General features: G+C 38.9%; 1 protein-coding gene across 1 annotated transcript in view; it reads right to left on the reverse strand.

Moving 5' to 3' along the window:
- The window catches only part of DNAH5 (dynein axonemal heavy chain 5), a 284476-nt gene that overhangs the window by 28542 nt on the left and 234678 nt on the right, over positions 1–21256 (reverse strand). Inside the window, exons 62-69 of the mRNA XM_081232392.1 lie at positions 19394–19529; positions 18493–18809; positions 17190–17345; positions 16120–16302; positions 7017–7260; positions 5892–6006; positions 5213–5403; positions 1199–1320 (exon numbers count right to left, since the gene is read on the reverse strand). Coding sequence (XP_081088518.1) covers positions 1199–1320; positions 5213–5403; positions 5892–6006; positions 7017–7260; positions 16120–16302; positions 17190–17345; positions 18493–18809; positions 19394–19529 — 1464 coding nt within the window. The remainder of the gene's footprint in view (positions 1–1198; positions 1321–5212; positions 5404–5891; positions 6007–7016; positions 7261–16119; positions 16303–17189; positions 17346–18492; positions 18810–19393; positions 19530–21256) is intronic.

Consider the following 21256-nt stretch of genomic DNA (forward strand, 5'->3'; position numbering starts at 1 on the left):
TATTCAACCCAAAAGAATGGCTTATACCCTAATTACATGGTAATCACCAGGTGTAAGCCAGAACATAAAAATATAGCAGAGCTTAAGCTTCCAGTCAACTTAAACTGGCAAAGTCAAGAAAGAGCATTAGGACAAATACCATATGATATCATTTATATGTGGAACCTAAAATATGATACAAATAAATTTATCTATGAAACAGAAACAGACTCACAGACATAGAACACAAACTTACAGCTACCAAAGGGGAAAGGGGGTGGGGGCGGGAGAAATTAGGAGCTTGGGATTAACAGATACAAACTACTGTATATAAAATAGATAAACAACAAGGTCCTACTGCAAAGCACAGGGAACTATAGTCGATATCTTGTAATAAACCCTAATGGAAAAGAATATATGTATATATATATACACAACTAAATCACTTTCTTGTACACCAGAAACTAACGTAACATTGTAAATCAACTATACTTTAATGATTAAAAAAAAAAAAGAACCAGTGTTAAGACATTTTCTGGTGAAAAAGAGCCTTCATCTGGCAGCTGAAGAAAGCCACCTTACTGTCCATGCAGCTTCTCGCTGGTCATCAGGTTCTCAAGAAGCTATTTCCTGGCTTGTCCCAATTCAACTTGCTATACCAAAGTTCCATAATACCAATATATACACGATTCATCAGGAACTTGCTGCTTATGAAAGGAAAACAACTTCTAAAGCTAAAAGGCCAGGTGTTTGTGTTAGATTCAGACCCAGATGCCTGGCTAAGGCAGTATAACGAGGAGAGGAAGAAGAGAGAAACAAGAGGTAAGAATGGATATTTATCACTTAGAGGAAGGGTGTTCTTATTACTTTTCATTTCATCTTTAGAAAGATGGCAAAACCTTTTAATCATATCTAATCATTTAATCTAATTGAATCTGTTTTCCCACTGTGGGTCGCCAATTGGTGATACTGACATATCATCCAGGTCAGCGTTGGTTAAACTTCCTAGGTAACTAATTTCTTCCCGCGAGACCAGCCTGCCATGGATGGAGTGTGCTTTATCAGAGTATGAGTGGGCGGTGAGGAAAGTCAAGCACTGGTCATACCATTTTAAGAGTGACAAAGAAATCTCTCTCTTCCCCAAGTCGTGTAGCCAAATGATAAATCAGGAAGCCGCTCACTGTGACAGTATTATACGTTTACTCAAAGCACAAGTTACCTGATCAAGGACATCAGAAAACTGTCTAAGTTTGCTCAGTTCCACCAAATTCAGCCAGGTAATGTCCAGGATCCATTTAGATGGTTTAGGAGGACAGGCTTTCAAGTCCAACGAGGCACCACCTTTCAAGTTAAACATATTAAGTTATGAAACTTTTCTCTCTTTACTGTAAAACAATCTCTTTATAAAAAACTTTTGCTGAAACTATTTTAATATCAATTCTTTTACTACCTGGACATTTATTAAACTCAGAAATATAAATCATAGTGATGAACAAGCTTTAACATTTAATAAAGGAATAGATGATTTTAGAAAAACACATTTAAGGATCAATAATATAGCTTTGGATTTAGGTAAGTGGTGGATTCTGTCTTAGCTCCACCTGGCCAAGGTCTGGGACAAGCCAGCTCATCTGTTTGGAACTCTGTTTCCAAATAAGTACAATGGGAATAATGAAGCCTAGGTGTAGTGATAATGGCAGAAAATATATAAAGTGAGTGTAAAGCACTCAAAACAGGATCAAGGACAAAGCAGAGTGTCACTAAGTGAGCAGCTATTGTCAGCATTAAGAATTGCCAAATATTGGCACAAGCTCATTTTAAGGAGAATTTCTCTAGAAATTTTAGTAGCACTACCTGTGTTTGAAGGGTTCTCCTCTATAAATCAGTATATTATTTACATCCATTTTGAGCACACCCAAGGGACCTGTGCTATGTCACTTATTTTTCGTCAATCTACTCACAACAAACATTTCCATTTGGTACTGACTCCTATCTTTTTGCTGATGATTTACTTACGCTCACATAACTCACATAACTCTCACAGCGCCATAAAATAAATGACAGTTTAAAAAGTTATTGTTGCCCATCCCAGAAAAACTAAATGTATGAACAATCAAATTTTAAGCCAAAGAAAGAGTTAGCAAGTCTTCTATAGGATAAGATATACTGTTTAATAAATAACATCTATTAAAATGTTTCAGGGAAAATATGCTCTAACCATAATTCTTAGAAGGATATAACCAATCCATTTGGCTACAATCTTTTTTTGAACAGAGCAGGTCATAAACAAGTAATAATACTCAAAATATTTACTGAGCCAATCTCTACTTTAATCAGGTACCATGGACCCCACGAAATTGCTGTCTTTTGCCAAATCCATCTTAGTAGACGTCCAAGGTAAGTGGAACAAGAGGTAAGTGAAGCCATTTCAGTGAAACTATTAGCTTATAAAAGCAAAACAGATTGCTTGAACACAAGGAAGCAGTTAAAGACCTAAGGACAATGCCACTGTGTTGAAAACGGTCACACCAATTTCCATGGAAACTGTCCATTTTCCAACAAACTGAAAAGAATAAGGTATTCACCACAGGATTAGGGAGAAGCTTTTCATGGAAAAGAGTGTTCCTTGGAGCCAAAGATTATTCATTGTTTAATAGAGGGTAACACTGTCATGAATATCTTGCCTGCCTCAAAAGTATACTTTGGGCAACAAAGAATGTTGTAATGGTAGGGAGTGGGGAACATATTCCTGGATAATATGGCACCAGATTAGATGGACTTTTGATGAATAAACTGCTGGGATAGGAATAATTCAAAATAAATTCTCAAGATGATTGAGAATTATGCCAGCCCCTTCATCCCTCAAATCCTTGCTTTGGGAGAAAGAAGGTTTAAATCTTTATCATTATACCTTGTAAAAGTGAAACATGCTTACAATGATTTATCCAAGTTGTACCTTGTATCGTGAAGTGGCATAGCTAAGGCAGACTTAGAAAGTCCTCCAGCCTGATGCTTTCCCATTTTAGAGATGATTAAATTAAAAAATCAGTATCAAAACACTGTTGCTATCTAAATAATAGTTTCAAACAAGTGATTTTAAAGTCCTTACAGAAAGAGTTCATGTCATTGGGCAGCTTTCACCAACATAACTAACAAAGGGAAATCTTATGAAACTCTGTGTCCTAAAGGAGTACAAGAACTAGCTGTTGAATGCCAAAGTCTCACAAAATCCTGTCCAACCTATGCAAGCCTTAGACTAATCGAAATAAACTAAGAAACTAAAGATAATATAACAATGCCTATCATCTGTTGAGCTATTCTATGTGTCAGGGTTTATATAAGTTGTGCGAATTCTCAATAATCCTATTATGTCTATTTGACTATCCTTGTTTCATAGCTGAGGCAACTGAAGCTTGAAAAGTTTAAATAACCTGATCAAAACCACTCATCCAGAAGGTGGCAAAGCCACTATTTTCCCTTAGAGTCTTCCCAACTCTAAGTCTCATGTGTGTTTTGATCACACCAAACTGTAACACACTTTACAGTATTTCTGGACACTATGTTCAATGTCATTTCCATAGGGAAATGCATCTCACTCCTGAATTGAGGGTGTCAGGAACAACTTTCCCATAGGAAGCTTCATCAGCTGAAGGACCAGAGTCACTGAGGCCAGAAATCATTTATATACGAAGGACTCACTGAAGAAGGCAACTCCTACACCTACATGTCCATCTAAGGTCTCACCAGACCGTTCATCTTCCATGTGCTCTGATTTAGGAAACTTGGAACAAAAAGAAACCTAAGGGGCAAGGGTTCAACGTTTAGAAACAAGAGAGAGAAAGAGAAAGAGAGATCATCCACAAATCATAATTTCTGAGTTTTCAAGTCTAACTGAGTCTTTATTGCTACCATAAGACACATAGATATAGATATAGTTATAGATGCATAAGCATATGTATATGAACATGAATATGCATTTGTGTATGTATAAGTATGACTCTGACCTATATACCCCCATGTATGCCCTTCTCTACTGCCCCCATTGGGATCCTCTTCAAGTTCCTCTGCAAATCTACTCTCCATGTAGGTGAAGTCAATGAAAATCCACCCCTCCAAAGATGAAGTTGTGCCTTATCTTTAAAGATAAACCTTTGTTTAGAAAGGTAGAGTAGATAAAACCATTTCAAGCCTAGCATCATTTCCACTGTTCCTTTAAATACTTTTTGTCCAGACATTCAAGAATGTGATAGCAAATGTGTGTTTCCCAGCCTTCCACAGCAGAGGGTACCTGTCTGTGATCAATGCTACAATAGATATAGAGGAAATATCCATGGGATGAGTGGCATGGTCACCTCACCCACCCTGCTCCAGCTGCCCTGGTTGCTTTGCTTTGCCTTCATCATAGAACACCCTCTCCCACTAGAGGCATTGATGTCACCTCCTCAACCTTCAGCACTTTCTCTAAATGTCCCCAGAACCAACATCCCCTGGTCCTTCAGGTCTTGGCCACCTGTCCATCTCTCGGGAATCCTACCCAATGAGAGATCCCATTAAATATCCCATTAAAAATTTTAAAACTTCCCCACTCCACATACTAAACATTCCCCAACTCCCTTATCCTTCTCCATTTTTCCATAGTGCTTACTAGCTCCTCACACACTGCACAATTTACTTACTGTTTATTATGTTTCAAGTGCCTACTCTGTGTCCTGGCATGCAATAGTTTCCCAATAAATATTCATGCAATTAATGAACAAATAAAATAGCTCAGACCTCCCTGGTGGCGCAGTGGTTAAGAATCCACCTGCCAGTGCAGGGGACATGGGTTCGATCCCTGGTCCAGGAAGATCCCACATGCCGTGGAGCAACTGAGCCCGTTCACCACAACTACTGAGCCCACGAGCCACAGCTACTGAAGCCCGCACGCCTAGAGCCCGTGCTCCACAACAAGAGAAGCCACCACAATGAGAAACCTGCACACCACAACGAAGAGTAGCCCCCACTTGCCGCAACTAGAGAAAGCCCGTGCACAGCAACAAAGACCCAACACAGCCAAAAATAAAAAGATTAATTAATTAGTTAATTAATTTTTTAATGTTTAAAAAGCTCACATAAATGCAATCTTCAATGAAATGCAAGGAAACTGCTATTGCTAAAAAAAAAAATGCACAAGACCTTCACTTTCATTCCTACATCTGCGCCTGTGCACAATGCTTTCTATTCGAATATTGACCTTTAATAAGGGTGAGAAACTCTTCATGCTTGACTCGGTTCCTCTGCATGTCAATTTTTAGGGTAAGCAGCAGGGTGAAGAGAAATTTGTGCCCCTCGTACAAACCCCGAGCCGTGTACTTATAAACCTCATAGGTCATGTGCTCAATGATATTAGTGATCCTCTTGCTTGTAATTGGGCTCTTGACAGACCTGGAGAAGAGAACATTTAAATCAGGCTTGTCCCACCCTTTGCAACTGTCCCTAAAAACAACATCTTTAATGGAAAATAAGTAACTCTGGAAGACCAATTCTTATTTTTTACACATCAAGAGTAAGCCTCCTAAATCTAAAATAACAAGCACTCTCTCCACATGAAATAACAGAATCCTCCATGTTGTCTGAATCAATTTTACCTGCAGAGTATTATCACTCACAACAATGTCTGGGGAATTTTCCTGTTTAACAGAAACTTGGGGAAACCAAAGGAATCGATCAGTGGATGAATAGTTGGTAGAGCTTTCTCTAAGCATAAAATGAAAAATGAGAATGATTTGTTAACACACTGGTAATTACACTCAACTTAGATTTAAAGAAAAAGAAGCAGCTTAGGTGCAAAGGGAAAATAAGTTATCAATGTAATGTCACCGTTCTAACCCACAGATACAGAATTCAGCTTGGCTTCCTGAGTACAGACGTACCTGGCCAAGGAAAGGTCAAACAAGCCAAGAAACTGGCGGAGTGAAGTCTGATACATCTCATTAACCAAGCACATTTCCGTGATGAGGAAGTAGAGGATGCTGCCCCGGGCAGCAACTAAAAGACAAAGAGCAACATTGCACTTGCTACGAGCCCAGAAAATAAATGACCCATGCACAGATCAGTCTAAACGCTAAATGAAACAAGTTCTATTTGTACATCTTAGCAATGACTATCTACCAACAATGGGAGTCTAGAGCAAAGTCATCATATATATTTAATTCTTCTTTGTAAGCTTTGAACAAGTAGTCTGCTATTTGGGTTCATTAAATGATACTTTCTGTTTTAGAATCTCTAGATTCCTTATAAATACATTTTATTACACTCTTCCATAGGTGGAAAAGACAAACAGTGGGACAGCATGGATTGTACTGTAACATCCAGCAAACTGTGTAGGCATTGTTAAGGACCTCATTCTTAAACTCCATGAGGAAGTCCTGACTAAACTTGGCCTCAAGTAAGCCAAGGCATCGCAAAGATGACGCTCCTGACTCTCCACCAGTAGATATTGTTTCAATTATTTTTCCAAAAGGCATGATAAATTACTAAAGGAAATTGAATTCTTTTAGCAGGTTCCCTTTATAACCCATGAACAACACTGATTTGCTGATCTGTGGATAAGGTTGAAGGGTTCCCATGAGACCAGAGAACTACCTGGACTCATGGGAACTCTACAGGACTACAAACAAAATACAGGCTTATTGTTACCAAATGATAAACAACTAGTGAACAGCCCACAAATGCAGCACAAATTCCTCAGACTTCACTAGTTTTTGTCTTCACTAGTCGGATGTCTTTAATAATTCTCTTTACTTTCTGGTTTAAAAATAAGTTCACAGGAACCTTAAAGAATTTGCCAATAATATGAATTATAAGCACCTAGAAAATTTACACCATTATAAAATTTCTTCATCTCAATTTTACTGAACATTTAAAGAAATGCCACAAAACACAAATGGCCACCCCACGTTGCACAGTCGTTTTCATAACATCCTTACTTCAATTTCTCTAATTCTCATTTCTCGTTTCATTTTCCTGTGACATTTGTCTTTCATTACCAAACTCACCAGGTCTATATTCCTCCCGGGCTGAGTTAATTTGAATTTCTGTCTCAGCTGAAATTTCCAGCTTCTGTGTCACCTCTTCAGCTGTCTTTTTTGTGTTACTCAACACAAGGATGATACTCTCATCTTCCACCAGGGACCCCTGGGTACTGGTCAGACGGTAAAGCAAATTATCTTCTAGCTCCTTCATTCTCCTCTTGTTTGCAGTTACATCTTCCATGAGATGAGTTCTTTCTTTCTCCAGTTCCTGTTAATTTGCATAAATATATTTTCTTCTTAATGAACACCTATGGTTTGGCCATTCCTTAAAAAGTTTACCTAGGGGGCTGCTCTCGAGTTCCTGTACTGTAGTTATCACATTTGACTGCAGGAAATACAGACATCAAAATTAGAGGAGGAGAATTAATGGAGGAAAGAAGGATTGGTGGCAAACAATGTAAAATGTACTAAAAATATTACCTGTATTAACTATTTACCATCTATTTATTTCCTAAATTCAACTCATTTTTAAGGGACTTCTGTGATCATATTTACTCCTGTTTTGAAACTGAACTTTATTTGAAGACAATATATGCGTCTCAGATTAAATATATTTACCTCTGTTTGGTTTCTTGTTTAAAAGGGCTCTATCGTTGTTTGAATGTGATTATTCTCAACTTGTGTGTTGAACTAGTATCCAACTCTGTGACAAGCAAGTGTCCAAAAGTTAGGCAAGCAAACTGCGCTGCTACTGCATGTACATTTAAATTGAAAAATCATCTTGACCTGAAAAGAAAAGATGCTGTCCTCTCCAAGAGAAGGGACATTCTGAATCCTTCCTAAAAGACCTTATGGGTAGCTGGGGAGAGAATGGCTTTGGAAGATTATTGCCCTTATTGGCTATTTCTTCCTTTTGGTAGTTTGGAGAGGGAGAGACAGTGAAAGAGAAGTAAAGAAAAGATGGGGCTGGTGAGGGTGAGGGAAGGAGGAAACAGCCATGACACTCAACAAGCCAAGGGCAGCAGGAAACCCAGAGGCTGGGAGATGCTGCCAGCACCAAGTCAAATTGTACATGAAAGTCAAATTGTTTCATGAGAGACACTAACTTGAAGTTAATAAAAGATTCAAAAGAGGAAAAGACAATGAGGAAATGGAATTTAAAACTTGAAGAGAAAGATACGCATTAGCAAGTTTGCTTGAAAAGCTTTCTAAATATAGTGTCCATTGACAAGGTACCTATGCTTACCTGCATTACTAAAGTTACACACATTTCAGTGTAAATACAATATGGGGAAACGAGGGTTAAGTGCAGGTGGCTTGAACAGGAGAGCACTGTCAGCAATTCCAGTTGTGTGGGTACCTGGGCATGTGATACCAAGCTCACACTGCTAGACCAGCTTCAGAAAGGTAAATACTCAGTTACGTATTCTGGATATGGCTCAGCAGGTTTTGTAGATTCTACTCCCTATCGAGAAAACTAGAAATCTAAAGTTATATGCAGTGATGAATCACACGAAATCATATAAAACATAATAGGACTATTCATTAATTATGTGATTATTTACTTTCTTTCTAATATAACATATAAGTTACTTAATAGTTATGCTCCAAGGATTTTTTGGTTCATTGATACATTCTCCAACTCTTAGTACAATGTCCGATACATAGTAGGCTCTCAATATTGCCTGGTGAATGATTAAATGCTATACCCCTTTTCAAACTGATAAACTGAAACACATTAGTGTACCAGAAAATCTAGTCATGTCTTAGTGCCAGAAATACAGACATGAAAATTCTCCCTTTGTAACAAAAACCATGAAGTTAAAAATAAAGGTCATGGTAGCAAAACTGCACGAAGGCAAAAAGGAAAGAGCACTGGCCTCTGCTGTACGTTCCATTGGTTGAACACTTATGGTGTGTGGGACCCTACCAGCCTCCCAACTCATGCTCTGAGCACAGTGAGTCAGGTCCAGGAACATTCTAGAAAAAAGAAAAATTCCCTCTTTAAGCAAAACAAAAGCTCAAACTTGCATCAATTCTTAATTCTTTGAGATACAGCAATGCAATTAAGACCTGCTCTTACTGTCTTTGCTTCCATGTGTTATTTGGTTACATTTGAAAGCTTCCTTACTGGTCATTTTATTTTATTTTTTTTAACATCTTTAGTGGAGTATAATTGCTTTACATTGCTGTGTTAGTTGCTGCTGCATAACAAAGTGAATCAGCTATACATATACATATACATATATCCCCATATCCCCTCCGTCTTGCGTCTCCCTCCCACCCTCCCTATCCCACCCCTCTAGGTGGTCACAAAGCACGAAGCTGATCTCCCTGTTCTATGCGGCTGCTTCCCACTAGCTATCTATTTTACATTTGGTAGTGTATGTGTGTCTATGCCACTATCTCACTTCGTCCCAGCTTACCCTTCTCCCTCCCGGTGTCCTCAAGTCCATTCTCTACGTCTGCATCTTTATTCCTGTCCTGCCCCTAGGTTCTTCAGAACCATTTTTTTTCTTTTAGATTCCATATATATGTGTTAGCATCCAGAATTTTTCTCTAACTGACTTACTTCACTCTGTATGACAGATTCTAGATCCATCCACTTCACTACAAATAGCTCAATTTTGTTTCTTTTTATGTCTGAGTAATATTCCATTGTATATATGTGCCACATCTTCTTTATCCATTCGTCTGTCGATGGACACTTAGGTTGCTTCCATGTCCTGGCTATTGTAAATAGTGCTGCAATGAACATTGGGGTCCATGACTCTTTTTTTTTTTTTTTTTTTGCGGTACGCGGGCCTCTCACCGCTGTGGCCTCTCCCGCTGCGGAGCACAGGCTCCGGAAGCGCAGGCTCAGCGGCCATGGCTCACGGGCCCAGCCGCTCCGCGGCATGTGGGATCCTCCCGGACCGGGGCACGAACCCGCGTCCCCTGCATCAGCAGGCGGACTCTCAACCACTGCGCCACCAGGGAAGCCCCATGACTCTTTTTGAATTATGGTTTTCTCACGGTATATGCCCAGTAATGGGATTGCTGGGTCATAGGGTAGTTCTATTTTAGTTTTTTAAGGAAACTCCATACTGTTCTCCATAGTGGCTGTATCAATTTACATTCCCACCAACAGTGCAAGAGGGTTCCTTTTTTTCCACACCCTCTCCAGCATTTATTGTTTGTAGATTTTTGATGATGGCCACTCTGACCGGTGTGAGGTGGTACCTCATTGTAGTTTTGATTTGCATTACTCTAATGATTAGTGATGTTGAGCATCCTTTCATGTGTTTGTTGGCAATCTCCTTACTGGTCATTTTAATTCATTTATTTACTAGATAATAATCTTGTATTTGAGATAATGTAGAAATTAGTATAAACAAGTGACATTTAATGGTTACTATAAAATTCCTTTCCATGGGCAGTTATAATAAATGCACTCACAATATGGTTACACTAGGAAACAAAGTGATAATAAAATTAAATAGAAATAATTCAAATATTTTTATTGCCATATTCTCAAATTTTACACACTCTTGCCATATTCTTAAATATTACACACTCTCATTATTGTTTCTGAGTTCTTAAAGTTGAGCCTGATAAAAGTCCTTACATGAAGACAGGTAAGGGAAGGAAAGTAAAGCAGTGAGAAGAGTGAGCATTTTTATATCAGGAAGACACGTTTAAATTCTAACACCCAGGACTTATTAACTGCATGACGTTGGCCATGTTATGCAAGTCTATAAGCCTCAGTTTCTTCATCTGCAAAATGGACATAAAAACAGCTCAGAGAGTGATTGTGAGGATATCATTAGCAAAGAAGCTCAAACCAGTGACTGGATCATGACAGCTGCTCAGAAGACGTCTCTTCTCTCTATCCCCTCCCTTCATTCGTTTCCAGCATGGATTTTTCAGATGCATTGTAATATTTATTTGGTAATGAGTAGCTTGAAAAGTAAAACCAGGGCTTCCCTGGTGGCACAGTGGTTGAGAATCTGCCTGCCAATGCAGGGGACACGGGTTTGAGCCCTGGTCTGGGAAGATCCCACATGCCGCGGAGCAACTAGGCCCATGAGCCACAACTACTGAGCCTACGCGTCTGGAGCTTGTGCTCCGCAACAAGAGAGGCCGCGATAGTGAGAGGCCCGTGCACCGCGATGAAGAGTGGTCCCCACTTGCCACACTAGGGGAAGCCCTCGCACAGAAACGGAGACCCAACACAGCAAAATAATTAATTAATTAATTAATTAATAAACTCCTACCCCCAACATCTTTAAAAAAAAAAAAAAAGAAAAGTAAAATTATAAGTTGGTACAAAATAAATCACACTTTAGAATTCCACGTATCATTGTAAAAGCATAATAAAGGAGCTGAAAGGGATTTTTTTAAAGGAGAACTTTCTAATCTTGCACTTACAATGCTAAGGATGCATGCTTTCATGTCTGCTGGAGTTGAGACCATGGGCTATCAAATCCGAGATCTGCACCAAGTCTTACTGAGCCTTGCTGCATAAGCCTTCCTCCATTTTTTTCCAATTACATAGTAATTACCCTAATGTAGGCTTTAATTACTGCTCAGGGGACTACTCTAACCATAACTGGTCTCCCCGCTGATCTTTTGCTCTGCCATCACCCCCTTTTCTGCTCCCAGTCATAGAGGGATCTCCCTTTACTATTTGGAAAGGTCCAAAATTTTCAACATAGTTTGCAAAACCTGTTACAGCCTATATTTCCAATCTCATCTCCACTTGAGAACTACAGGACTGAGACTAAAATTATGCCTCCACGTTGTTTATGAAAACCATTATTAAGAAAGTAAACACACTTATTAGTAATACATACAATAAGGTACAAATTATTCCTTTCCTGATTTTAAAGATAGTAAGTAAAAGCTTGAACATTATTGAGTTGATTATAGTCAATTTAATGTCATTGTTAACATTAATTAAATAAAATTGTCACTTAAAGAAATGCTCATATTCCCAAAGGATTAAAATAAGACTAAGGAGTACATTTCCCCCATAGTTTGAAACTGATGAAATAATATACTCTGAAGTAAATACTACAACCTAAAGTAATATTTGGAATTCCAAAAGCAAACTATTCATTAAATAGCACACCAGTGGCCAAACAGTAGAACAGAACAATAGTTATGGGGCAAAGAAAGATACCTCTGAAAGAAAATAGAACAATTGCTATTTGCTTTTCATGTGAGTTTTAAAAATGGAAAACCTACTTTGGGATAAGGTTTTAGGCATATTTTCATTTGTATAACACATTTAAACATATTTCTGTTGAACTACAACTTTAGTTCCATAATATAGTTCTTTTACAAATTAATACAAAGGGGCAAAATTAATCAAAATAATTTTGTCTATTAGCATTTTTCCCACCAAAGGGATTATCTCTTAGCACACACACACACGCACACACACATTTGTGCTATGTGTTCTATATATTAAGACCACAACGTAAAAATTTTATATAAACTGTGATAATGTGAAAAGTGTCCCTGAATTGAATAAGAAAGTACATCAGTGATTCAGTACAGCTTCATGAAATGTGCTATTGATTAATTACACGATCAAAAGTTAAGTGGCTCAACAAGGATGCAAATGAAAACTAAAATTCTTTCTGTTCATAAACTTCAACTCTAACCAAAGTTTTGGAATCAATAAAAGGAAATAGATGACAGCCTTCCACAGTTCTCATTTTTAACGTATCACCCAGGCTTTATTCCCAAAGATTCTTTCTCTCTGTACCTTGCACTGGTAATTAAAATGAAAGATTAAACAACTGAACTCAGCAACAGATTTATTTTTTCTCCACCACCAGTAACAATGGTGATAACAATGTCTATGTAGTGTCATTATTAAGTTATTTCCCATGTCAGTTCCACCAAGTTTAGGTCCTTCCAGCTCCAAAAGAAATAAGTCAGACACCTGTTTGCTCATCCGAAATTCTGAACAATGATGACACTTGAGGCTTTGGATTGTGCGGCTAGTAGAAGCTGTTAATTGATATTAATATTTTTCTCCTAATAGTACATAGTTCTCTTTGAAATTCTTTCTTATTCTCTAGGATCAAGGTGAGAGTGACCCGAAGAGACTAGGTTTCTTTAAAGGAAAGTTTCTGGAGGGCTACTGGTTTGCTGCCTATTTAAAATGGTCTTGATACATCACCTTCTGATGACAACAGCAGGCCGTCTAAATATACTCACAGGTACATCAGGTGAACAATTGAATATGACCTTGATGCGAACCTGAACAGCCCATGCATTTAAAAAGCCTGCCTTGAAGCACACAGAAAAATAGGAAGTCAGTTAAAAATCTGCCTTCCGGGGCTTCCCTAGTGGCGCAGTGGTTGAGAGTCCGCCTGCCAATGCAGGGGACGCGGGTTCGTGCCCCGGTCCGGGAGGATCCCACATGCCGCGGAGCGGCTGGGCCCGTGAGCCATGGCTGCTGAGCCTGCACGTCCGGATCCTGTGCTCCGCACTGGGAGAGGCCACAGCAGTGAGAGGCCCGCATACCGCAAAAAATAAAAATAAAAATAAAATTTTTTAAAAGACTGCCTTGAAGCACACAGAAAGTATAAAGTCAGTTAAAAATCTGCCTTCCTTGCTTTCATAGGCTCTGAGGTTTCCCTTTGTCTCTTAAGCAAACAAACCTGCTAAGGCTGTACAGCTGAGCATTCATGAGACCAGATCCTGCATGATAATAAGGCGCCTCACTGCCTGTATTCCCAGAACACTGGACAGCTGGTGAATTTATGGACTCAAAGAACTAAGAGTAGCCTTTCCCTTGTATCCTAAGTTACTGTTCCAAGCTGCCTTTCACAAGAAGAATCAACAGACCAGTGAAGGCATAACTCATCCTGACTGAAGATGTTCACCATTTGTTTCCATGCGCCCTACATTTAGGGAATTTCTTAGATGCTTTCCAACATCAACTTCCTATCTGTGGGATCTTCCTAGCTTTCAAAAGCCCCCCCCACCTTGGCCCAATAACATTTCATATTGATATTTTTTACCATCACCCAAGATGTGATCATAGTAAGAGAGACTTCAATGTCGCTGAAGTCAAAGAAACAATTTGGACTTAATGTTTTATATCTGTATCCGTAGGCACAGACATAGGCTCTTTTCAACTGAGTCACTAGATGATTAAAAAAAAAAATGCCCTGAAAGCGCCAGAGATCAACTCAGACCCACTTGCCACCACCCAGGCTGAAAAGATTCAGGAAAGTGCGCAAATTCAGGAGCACAGTGGGCAGAAGATGCTGCAAAAGGAAAAGCTGTTGGCAGAAAGGAGACTACTTAAAATCCATCACAGATAAGCCTAGCAGCTCACTTTGCTTTAGAGAAAAAAAAATACAGATTTTGTGTTGTATTCTAATGTAGTTCAGGGTAAGATGACTATTATAAGAGAATGAGTGTCACGTCACTCTGACCACACTTTTGTGAGAATCATTTCCTTTGAGCCTGGGACAAATTCTGATAATGAGATGATGGTAAGAGAATAATGTCTGAAGGCACCCAACTTTCCCAGGAAGTAAAGAAAAGCCTGGCCTGGGATCGATACTGGCTTTTCAAGGCTGTTCAAAATCTCCCAGTGAGCTTCAAGTGCCCCTTACTTCATCTTAAAACTCTGCTGCAACAATTACAGCTCAGTCCTGGAGTTGTTGCTGTGTTTTGTTGCATCCAAAAATCTGGGAAGCCAAATTATTTTTTCCAAGGAGACTTGTATTCAGCTCAGCTGAATAGCAAGAAAGCCGAGGACAAGGATATTATTCAAAGTGCTATCAAAGCCCCTTATCTACCTGAAGCCAGCACTACAGGTGAAAGCAGAGCCTACAATACGGGCAATGGATACTGCCCCGAAGACCCTCAGGGATGCCCTGGCTCCACAGATTTGCTGTTGATCAAGAACCCCTGTCCTTCCTGAAATAAGGGGGTGGCAGCGCCAAACTTCCTCAACCACCTCTACTGAGATTTCAAAAATAAACAAGTATATATTTGGAAGGATGTTATTTCTTCAGTAGCCAGTCTGTGGTAGGAACGCTAGCATCGGTTCCTGCCATACTGAGGTCACCAACCATGTGAATTTATGAAGCTGGATTAAAGGCTTTTAATGCAATTTCCAACCATATAACTCTATGATTTATGTACAATAAATTAAAAAGTAAACAGAAGATTCATAAAACAGGAAGAGGGGAAGAGAGACAGAGAAAGAGATAAACATAAGGAAGGGCTCAGAAGAGCAAGCATGGTACGACATACAGAAAAGGTAAAAAGAATGGGAGGGACAGATTTCAAAGATTTTGCCAGTAGATTTAACCTAAATAAATCTTTAGGTCAGTGTAGAAGGGAGGTATAAAGTAAACCAAACTCCACATTGCCACAGAACTCAGGAAAAATATCGATTGCAACTTTCAGAGTTGATGCAGTTTCACCAAAGCAGTCCTATTAAAATCCTCCAGATTTCTTTCCTTAAGACTCAGATGTCCCCCGGAGAAAATGGTGACTCAGAACACAGAAGTTATAAATTATTGGCCATTTTTCATTGAGAGAAAACAGATATGGAGTTATGCTTAGAGCATAATGAATCCGGTAGCCCTCAGAAGGTGCACAGTGAAACCTAGTGTCACCAACTTCTATCTTCTCACAACACACACAGAGCTCTCTTGGATAACAAATAAGAATTGGCAATGTCATGTTATCTGAGTAAAACGTTTTAATTTTATATTCCAAAAGCATAATAATGAATCTAATGAAAGAAAAAACTAGAAAGCTAAAAATCAACAGGTGACTAGAATTAATAATAGAACAAACTTCAGAAAAATAAAGTAATATAAATCCAGAACAATGATGCTGATATTGAGACTGATAGTCTCATAGTTACATCAGTCCCCTATATAAAATCAATTGATGATCTATATGATTTATGCGATGCAGATGCAACATATTGGGTAGATAATTGGTTAGTAGTTATTTAAGACACTTGGAAATTAATAATGGAAGAAACATAGGAATTAAAGGAGGGGACTCAATCCTATTACAACTTTCATCATATCACTTTTGTCAATGAAAAAATCGCAACATGATGCAGAAAGCGGTAGGGCCATACTTCACTCACCTGCTTCTCTGTGAGAATGACTCTCCCCAGTAACTGATCTTCTAGACCTTTCATGGTGACAGTGAAGTCGATGATGGAGGTCCGCGCACTTATTTCAGGGGTGTAGGCTGGATTGGGCAGCTTGGTGGTAATGTAGAGTCTGAAGCCATCCATCACATCTACCTCTTTGTCACCAACCTTCACCTTTTTTATAAAAAGGAAAGTTAAAAGTAATAAAACAGAGATACACCTTACTGTGTGCTTTTTGTATAGGATCCAGTGTTGCTTTTAACAGCTATGTACCTGGAGAGCATCTGTATACTAAAAAAGAAATGGTCATTAGGCATTCACAGGGCTTTAAGCCACTAGGATGAAAGGAAAGAAGGATGGGAATAAGAGAGGAAGGAAGGGAGAGAGGGAGGGAAGGAAGGGGGTAAGGAAGGAAGTTATTCAATATACACCATACAATATATATAGAATTTATCACCAAAATTGTTGTGATCATACCGCAGAAGTGAGATGGATTCCCCACCCAAAATTTGGTTCAGAAGTCAAGACTGATGATGTCACTCATGTAACAAAAAGATATGAAGATGTTTATTATTCACATGAGACTTTCTGGAAATATTAGGGTAGGCTCCCACACAGGTCCACAAAAAACCTCACTTGAGAGAGTAGGGAGGGGAAGCTGTTTAAGGGTTTTATGGTGGTTACCCATTGGGGCTGGGATGAAGTTTCCCAGACACGTCATGAGCAGAGAGCTGCATGATTTGAACTTCCCACCAGTGCCAAAGGAGAGTGAACCCACGTTTTCTTACCAGCTTGCCCAGACTGGGGATGGAAGGGGAGAGGGTCATGATGGGGCTTGAAAACTGTCCAAAGTCAACCATCACAATGGAGTCAGACTTTATTATACAAGTGAAGTAGATATTCCTAAAAAGACTGCTCTTGATCCCAACTCAGGAAGTGTAGAAGAGAAAAGCAAATGCCTCAAATTTGAATTGCTGCCCATTGAGAAACTGTCACCTATGTCACATTTACCTGGCCTCATGGTAAGATTCTGCACACTGTCATCTATAGGTTTAACCTACCTTAAAGGTAGACCCGGTCTTAATGAAGTTTCTCTCCAAAACATTATCCAGGGCTGGATCTAGTTCCTCCACAACATCTTCGATAAGCAAGGGCCTTCCAAGAGAAAGACTCTCCTCTAGGTGGTTTCTGAAGTACTTGTGATTTAGAGATGTGATCTAAAAACAAGATCAAAATGCTGCTCCAAACTGTTTCCATTCTTCACCTTAGCAAACCATCCAGCCCTTATTTATTTTTTTTAATTGAAGTATAGTTGATTTACAATGTTGTGTTAGTTTCAGGTGTGCAGCAAAGTGATTCAGTTATACATAAGTTTTTTCAGATTCTTTTCTCTTATAGGTTATTACAAAATGTCGAGTATAGTTACCTGTGCTCTATAGTAGGTCCTTGTTGGTTATCTATTTTATATATAGTAGTGGATTTATGTCAATCCTAAACTTCTAATTTATCCATCTCCCCCACTTTTCCCCTTTGGTAACCATAAGTTCGTTTTCTATGTCTGTGGGCCTGTTTCTGTTTTGTATATAACTTCATTTGTATCATTTTTTTTACATTCCACATATAAGTGATATCATATGATATTTGTCTTTCTCTGTCTGGCTTACTTCACTTCGTATGATAACCTCTAGGTCCAGCCATGTTGCTGCAAATAACATTATTACATTCTTTTTTATGGCTGAGTAATATTCCACTGTATAAATATACATCTTCTTTATCCATTCCTCTGTTGATGGACACTTAGGTTGCTTCCATGTCTGAGCTATTGTAAACAGTGCTGCAATGAACATTGGGGTGCATGTATCTTTTTGAATTATGGTTTTCTCCAGATATTTGCCCAGGAGTGGGATTGCAGGATCATATGGTAGCTCCATTTTTAGTTTTTTAAGGAAGCTCCAGAGCACTTGACTGCATCATTCCCTTTTACTGACAAGCAAGTAAAGGTTGTATGGCAATGTTGCCTTTTCCTCACCACCACCATATTTGTGACAAATAATCATGGAATAATTATGAAGTGTCTTTATAAAGTGCTGTACACTTAATGTAATATAGCTCCACCCTGCTCTGTTTATGAATGAGGGCCCTAGGCCCTGACAGAAGGGAGTCTGAAACCTTTGAAAGACGGCATTGGAGAGATCAACAAGAATGCAAATAATGCAATTTTTAGAAATCATTTCTAAATACTAATATTTAAATATTAATAATAAAATTATTTCTAAATATGAAATATTTCTTTATTCTCAGATAGTTGTTGATCTGGGGCACTAAAATTGATTAGTAGCATAAATAGACTCAAACCCAGATTACCTGGAGTTCATTTTGGTTTTCTTTATTTTTAACCCAGATCTTCCCTTGAGTCTGTGGATCTATTAACAAAGGGTAGCGAGATGCCTTTGTGACAATAATTCCATTCTGAATGGACAGGTCATCGTTTGGCAGGCCTTGGAGGTTCCATTCACTAATGGTAGGAGCATCAATCAACATCTCATTGAGGTTTAGATTGTCTCCAAACGGAATTTTCCGGGCTTTCATTTCCTTCTGCCAGTCATTCAACAGCAGATTGCGAAATTCTTGGTTAAACGGACCAGAATAAGATAGGAAAGCTGTAGCCAACAACACATCCCCTAAAACGGAAAACGAAACATCACTGAAATCCTCTGTGATTAGCCCCGTAATTCTGCAGAATGTTAGAAATGAAAAAAAAGACAACCATTCTTTCAAACTAAATTTCAGAAACCAAATTGTAACCACAAGTTGCTGTGTCTTGTGAATAGCAGTAGCTTAGTTCATTGTTAAAGAGTGCACATGGTCCACCAAGTAATAGCTGCTAGTAGTCAAGCACCGGATTATGTTGACTCTTGTTGGATATGAGAGGATGATTTCTGAGTTTAAGAGATACACCAAAACCTCAGAAGACAGAGCCTCCATTCTAAGTGACCTTGATCGATATGGCCATTCACTCGTAGAATTCAAAAATGACCTGATAATAAGAGGTTGAAATCTAATAAGCATTGCCTAAATGCCAGACCAATATTCATCCTTTTGAAATAGCTGGACACACACACACACACACACACACACACACACACACACACACGCAGAGGAATTTGAAGTAATAGAGCGCTGATGTGTATTCTGATTAAAGCTTAAGTTTGCTCACTCCCTATCATAGTCAACACGTAATTTCATTAATAAGGGAATTACATACCTACAAGTCTTTTAGTTTGTGCAGCAAACTCCTTGCTTTGCTCTGTCCATCTTTCTTTTTCCCCTGCCAGTCCCCCGATCAGCGCGGAAGCGGTCTGCATCTTATGTCTGCACCTCTCTGCATCTTCAAGCAAGGTCTAAAAACAGACAGAACCAGAAGAAAACCTTTGTTCAGATAAATATAGCCTGGAGCTCAAAAACATAATTTTAAAACATCATATGTTATCTTCCTTTCTGAGATATGTGAGCCACTTATTCCACAGGAAGCATAAGATTCCATTTCTGTGGGTCTGTCTCAGCCCAGCCTATGTCTTAAGCCCTATCTATGGAACATAGCATAGATGGATTCCTCAGGAGGGACCCTGAGCCAATGGGCAAACCCTCCCCAGATGTTAATAAACTGAGAAATAATGGAGATTTGCATCATTTATGATTTTTGTATCAAAAAAATAAAAATATCAGCATACATGCTAATATCACATAGCACAACAAAATGTAAAGAAATACATATCCCTACTTAAAAATGAGGAATATTTCTCATGTTAAAGTTCTAGCATCATTACTGCTTTGTGTAACTCCACATCCCCTTTTACTTTAGGTGAAACTTTAGATTATCTTCAGGTTGTGAAGTCCTGAAGCTCATTCACAAATTCCAGCCACACTGACTTAGTAGGTCCCTCCCTGCTGCTCTTGTGTCAGTAAAAGACCTTTAACCGGACTTCCACACACTATTGCCATTCAGGGCTTTGTTCTTAAAAACAAATGGTTCCATTTCTCTATGTTGAAAAGACAGCTGCTAATTCTACTTGTAAAAATGTATACTTATGGTACAATAATGGATATGGCTAAAGATTTAGCTACGTGACCAGTCACTGGAAGTTCATGTATAATATTTATATATATTTATATAATGTACATATGGCATATATACGCTAAATGTCTAATAGAGGATAATTTACATAGATTATGGTATATTGTGAACAAGAATGCTCTGAAGCCATTAAAAATAAAATCATTAAGAAAAATAATCATTACGTTAAAGAAAAACAGTCATTAGCTAAAAATTCAACTTATAAAGCAGTATGTACTCAATTATCTGCTACAATTTTACATGGATTTTAAATACATGTAAATCAGGCATATGTGCAGATATGAAATGATAAAGAGTAAAATATTTTTAGGCTTCATCTCCAGGGTTACCTATGTGTATTTTCTATAAGGAACATGAATTGCTATCATAATAATAACACAATACAGCGTTTTTCAGAAGCAAGATATTTGTTCCAGTTTGTTCTAGTCTACTCTGTTTTCCTTCCCGCTAGAGTTAATGCAGAAAACCCCAAATCCCAGCTGAGAGGTGTACCCGCACATCGACACCATCCATATTTGTTTGTTTGTTTCTCCCCAAGAAGAAAGATGTCAGCTGGAAGTATAATACGACATCATTTACTTCTGCCTACCTTTAAAACAAACTTTTCACATGACAGATATTTTTAATGAGTTATCCTCCCAAAGTTCCCCATCCCCACTGCCATGTGGCCAAATAAAAAATGGCCAACCCCTCCCCTCCTGGCTGTTGCTTTCTGGAAACCCAGGATCCTTTGGGGGATTGGGAAATGGAGGATGGGAGAGGAGCAAATGGGCACACCGGAGTGAAAAGCAGATCTCCCCTCCAAGCCTGGCTAGGGGAGTGTGCAGAATTCCTTGCACTCTGTGGGTAGTGCCTCCCGGCCCTCTCTCTCCTAGTGCCCCAGAGTCTGACTAGCTTCCCAGAGGCCCTGTGGAAGCGGACCCTCTGCAAAGGCACTGACTGCCCTGTGCACAGAGCAGCAGGACACACACCCCTCCAGGGACTGCACAGACC

This window comes from Mesoplodon bidens (genome assembly GCF_964165515.1).
Source record: "Mesoplodon bidens genome assembly, chromosome: 4".
Classification (NCBI taxonomy): domain Eukaryota; kingdom Metazoa; phylum Chordata; class Mammalia; order Artiodactyla; family Ziphiidae; genus Mesoplodon; species Mesoplodon bidens.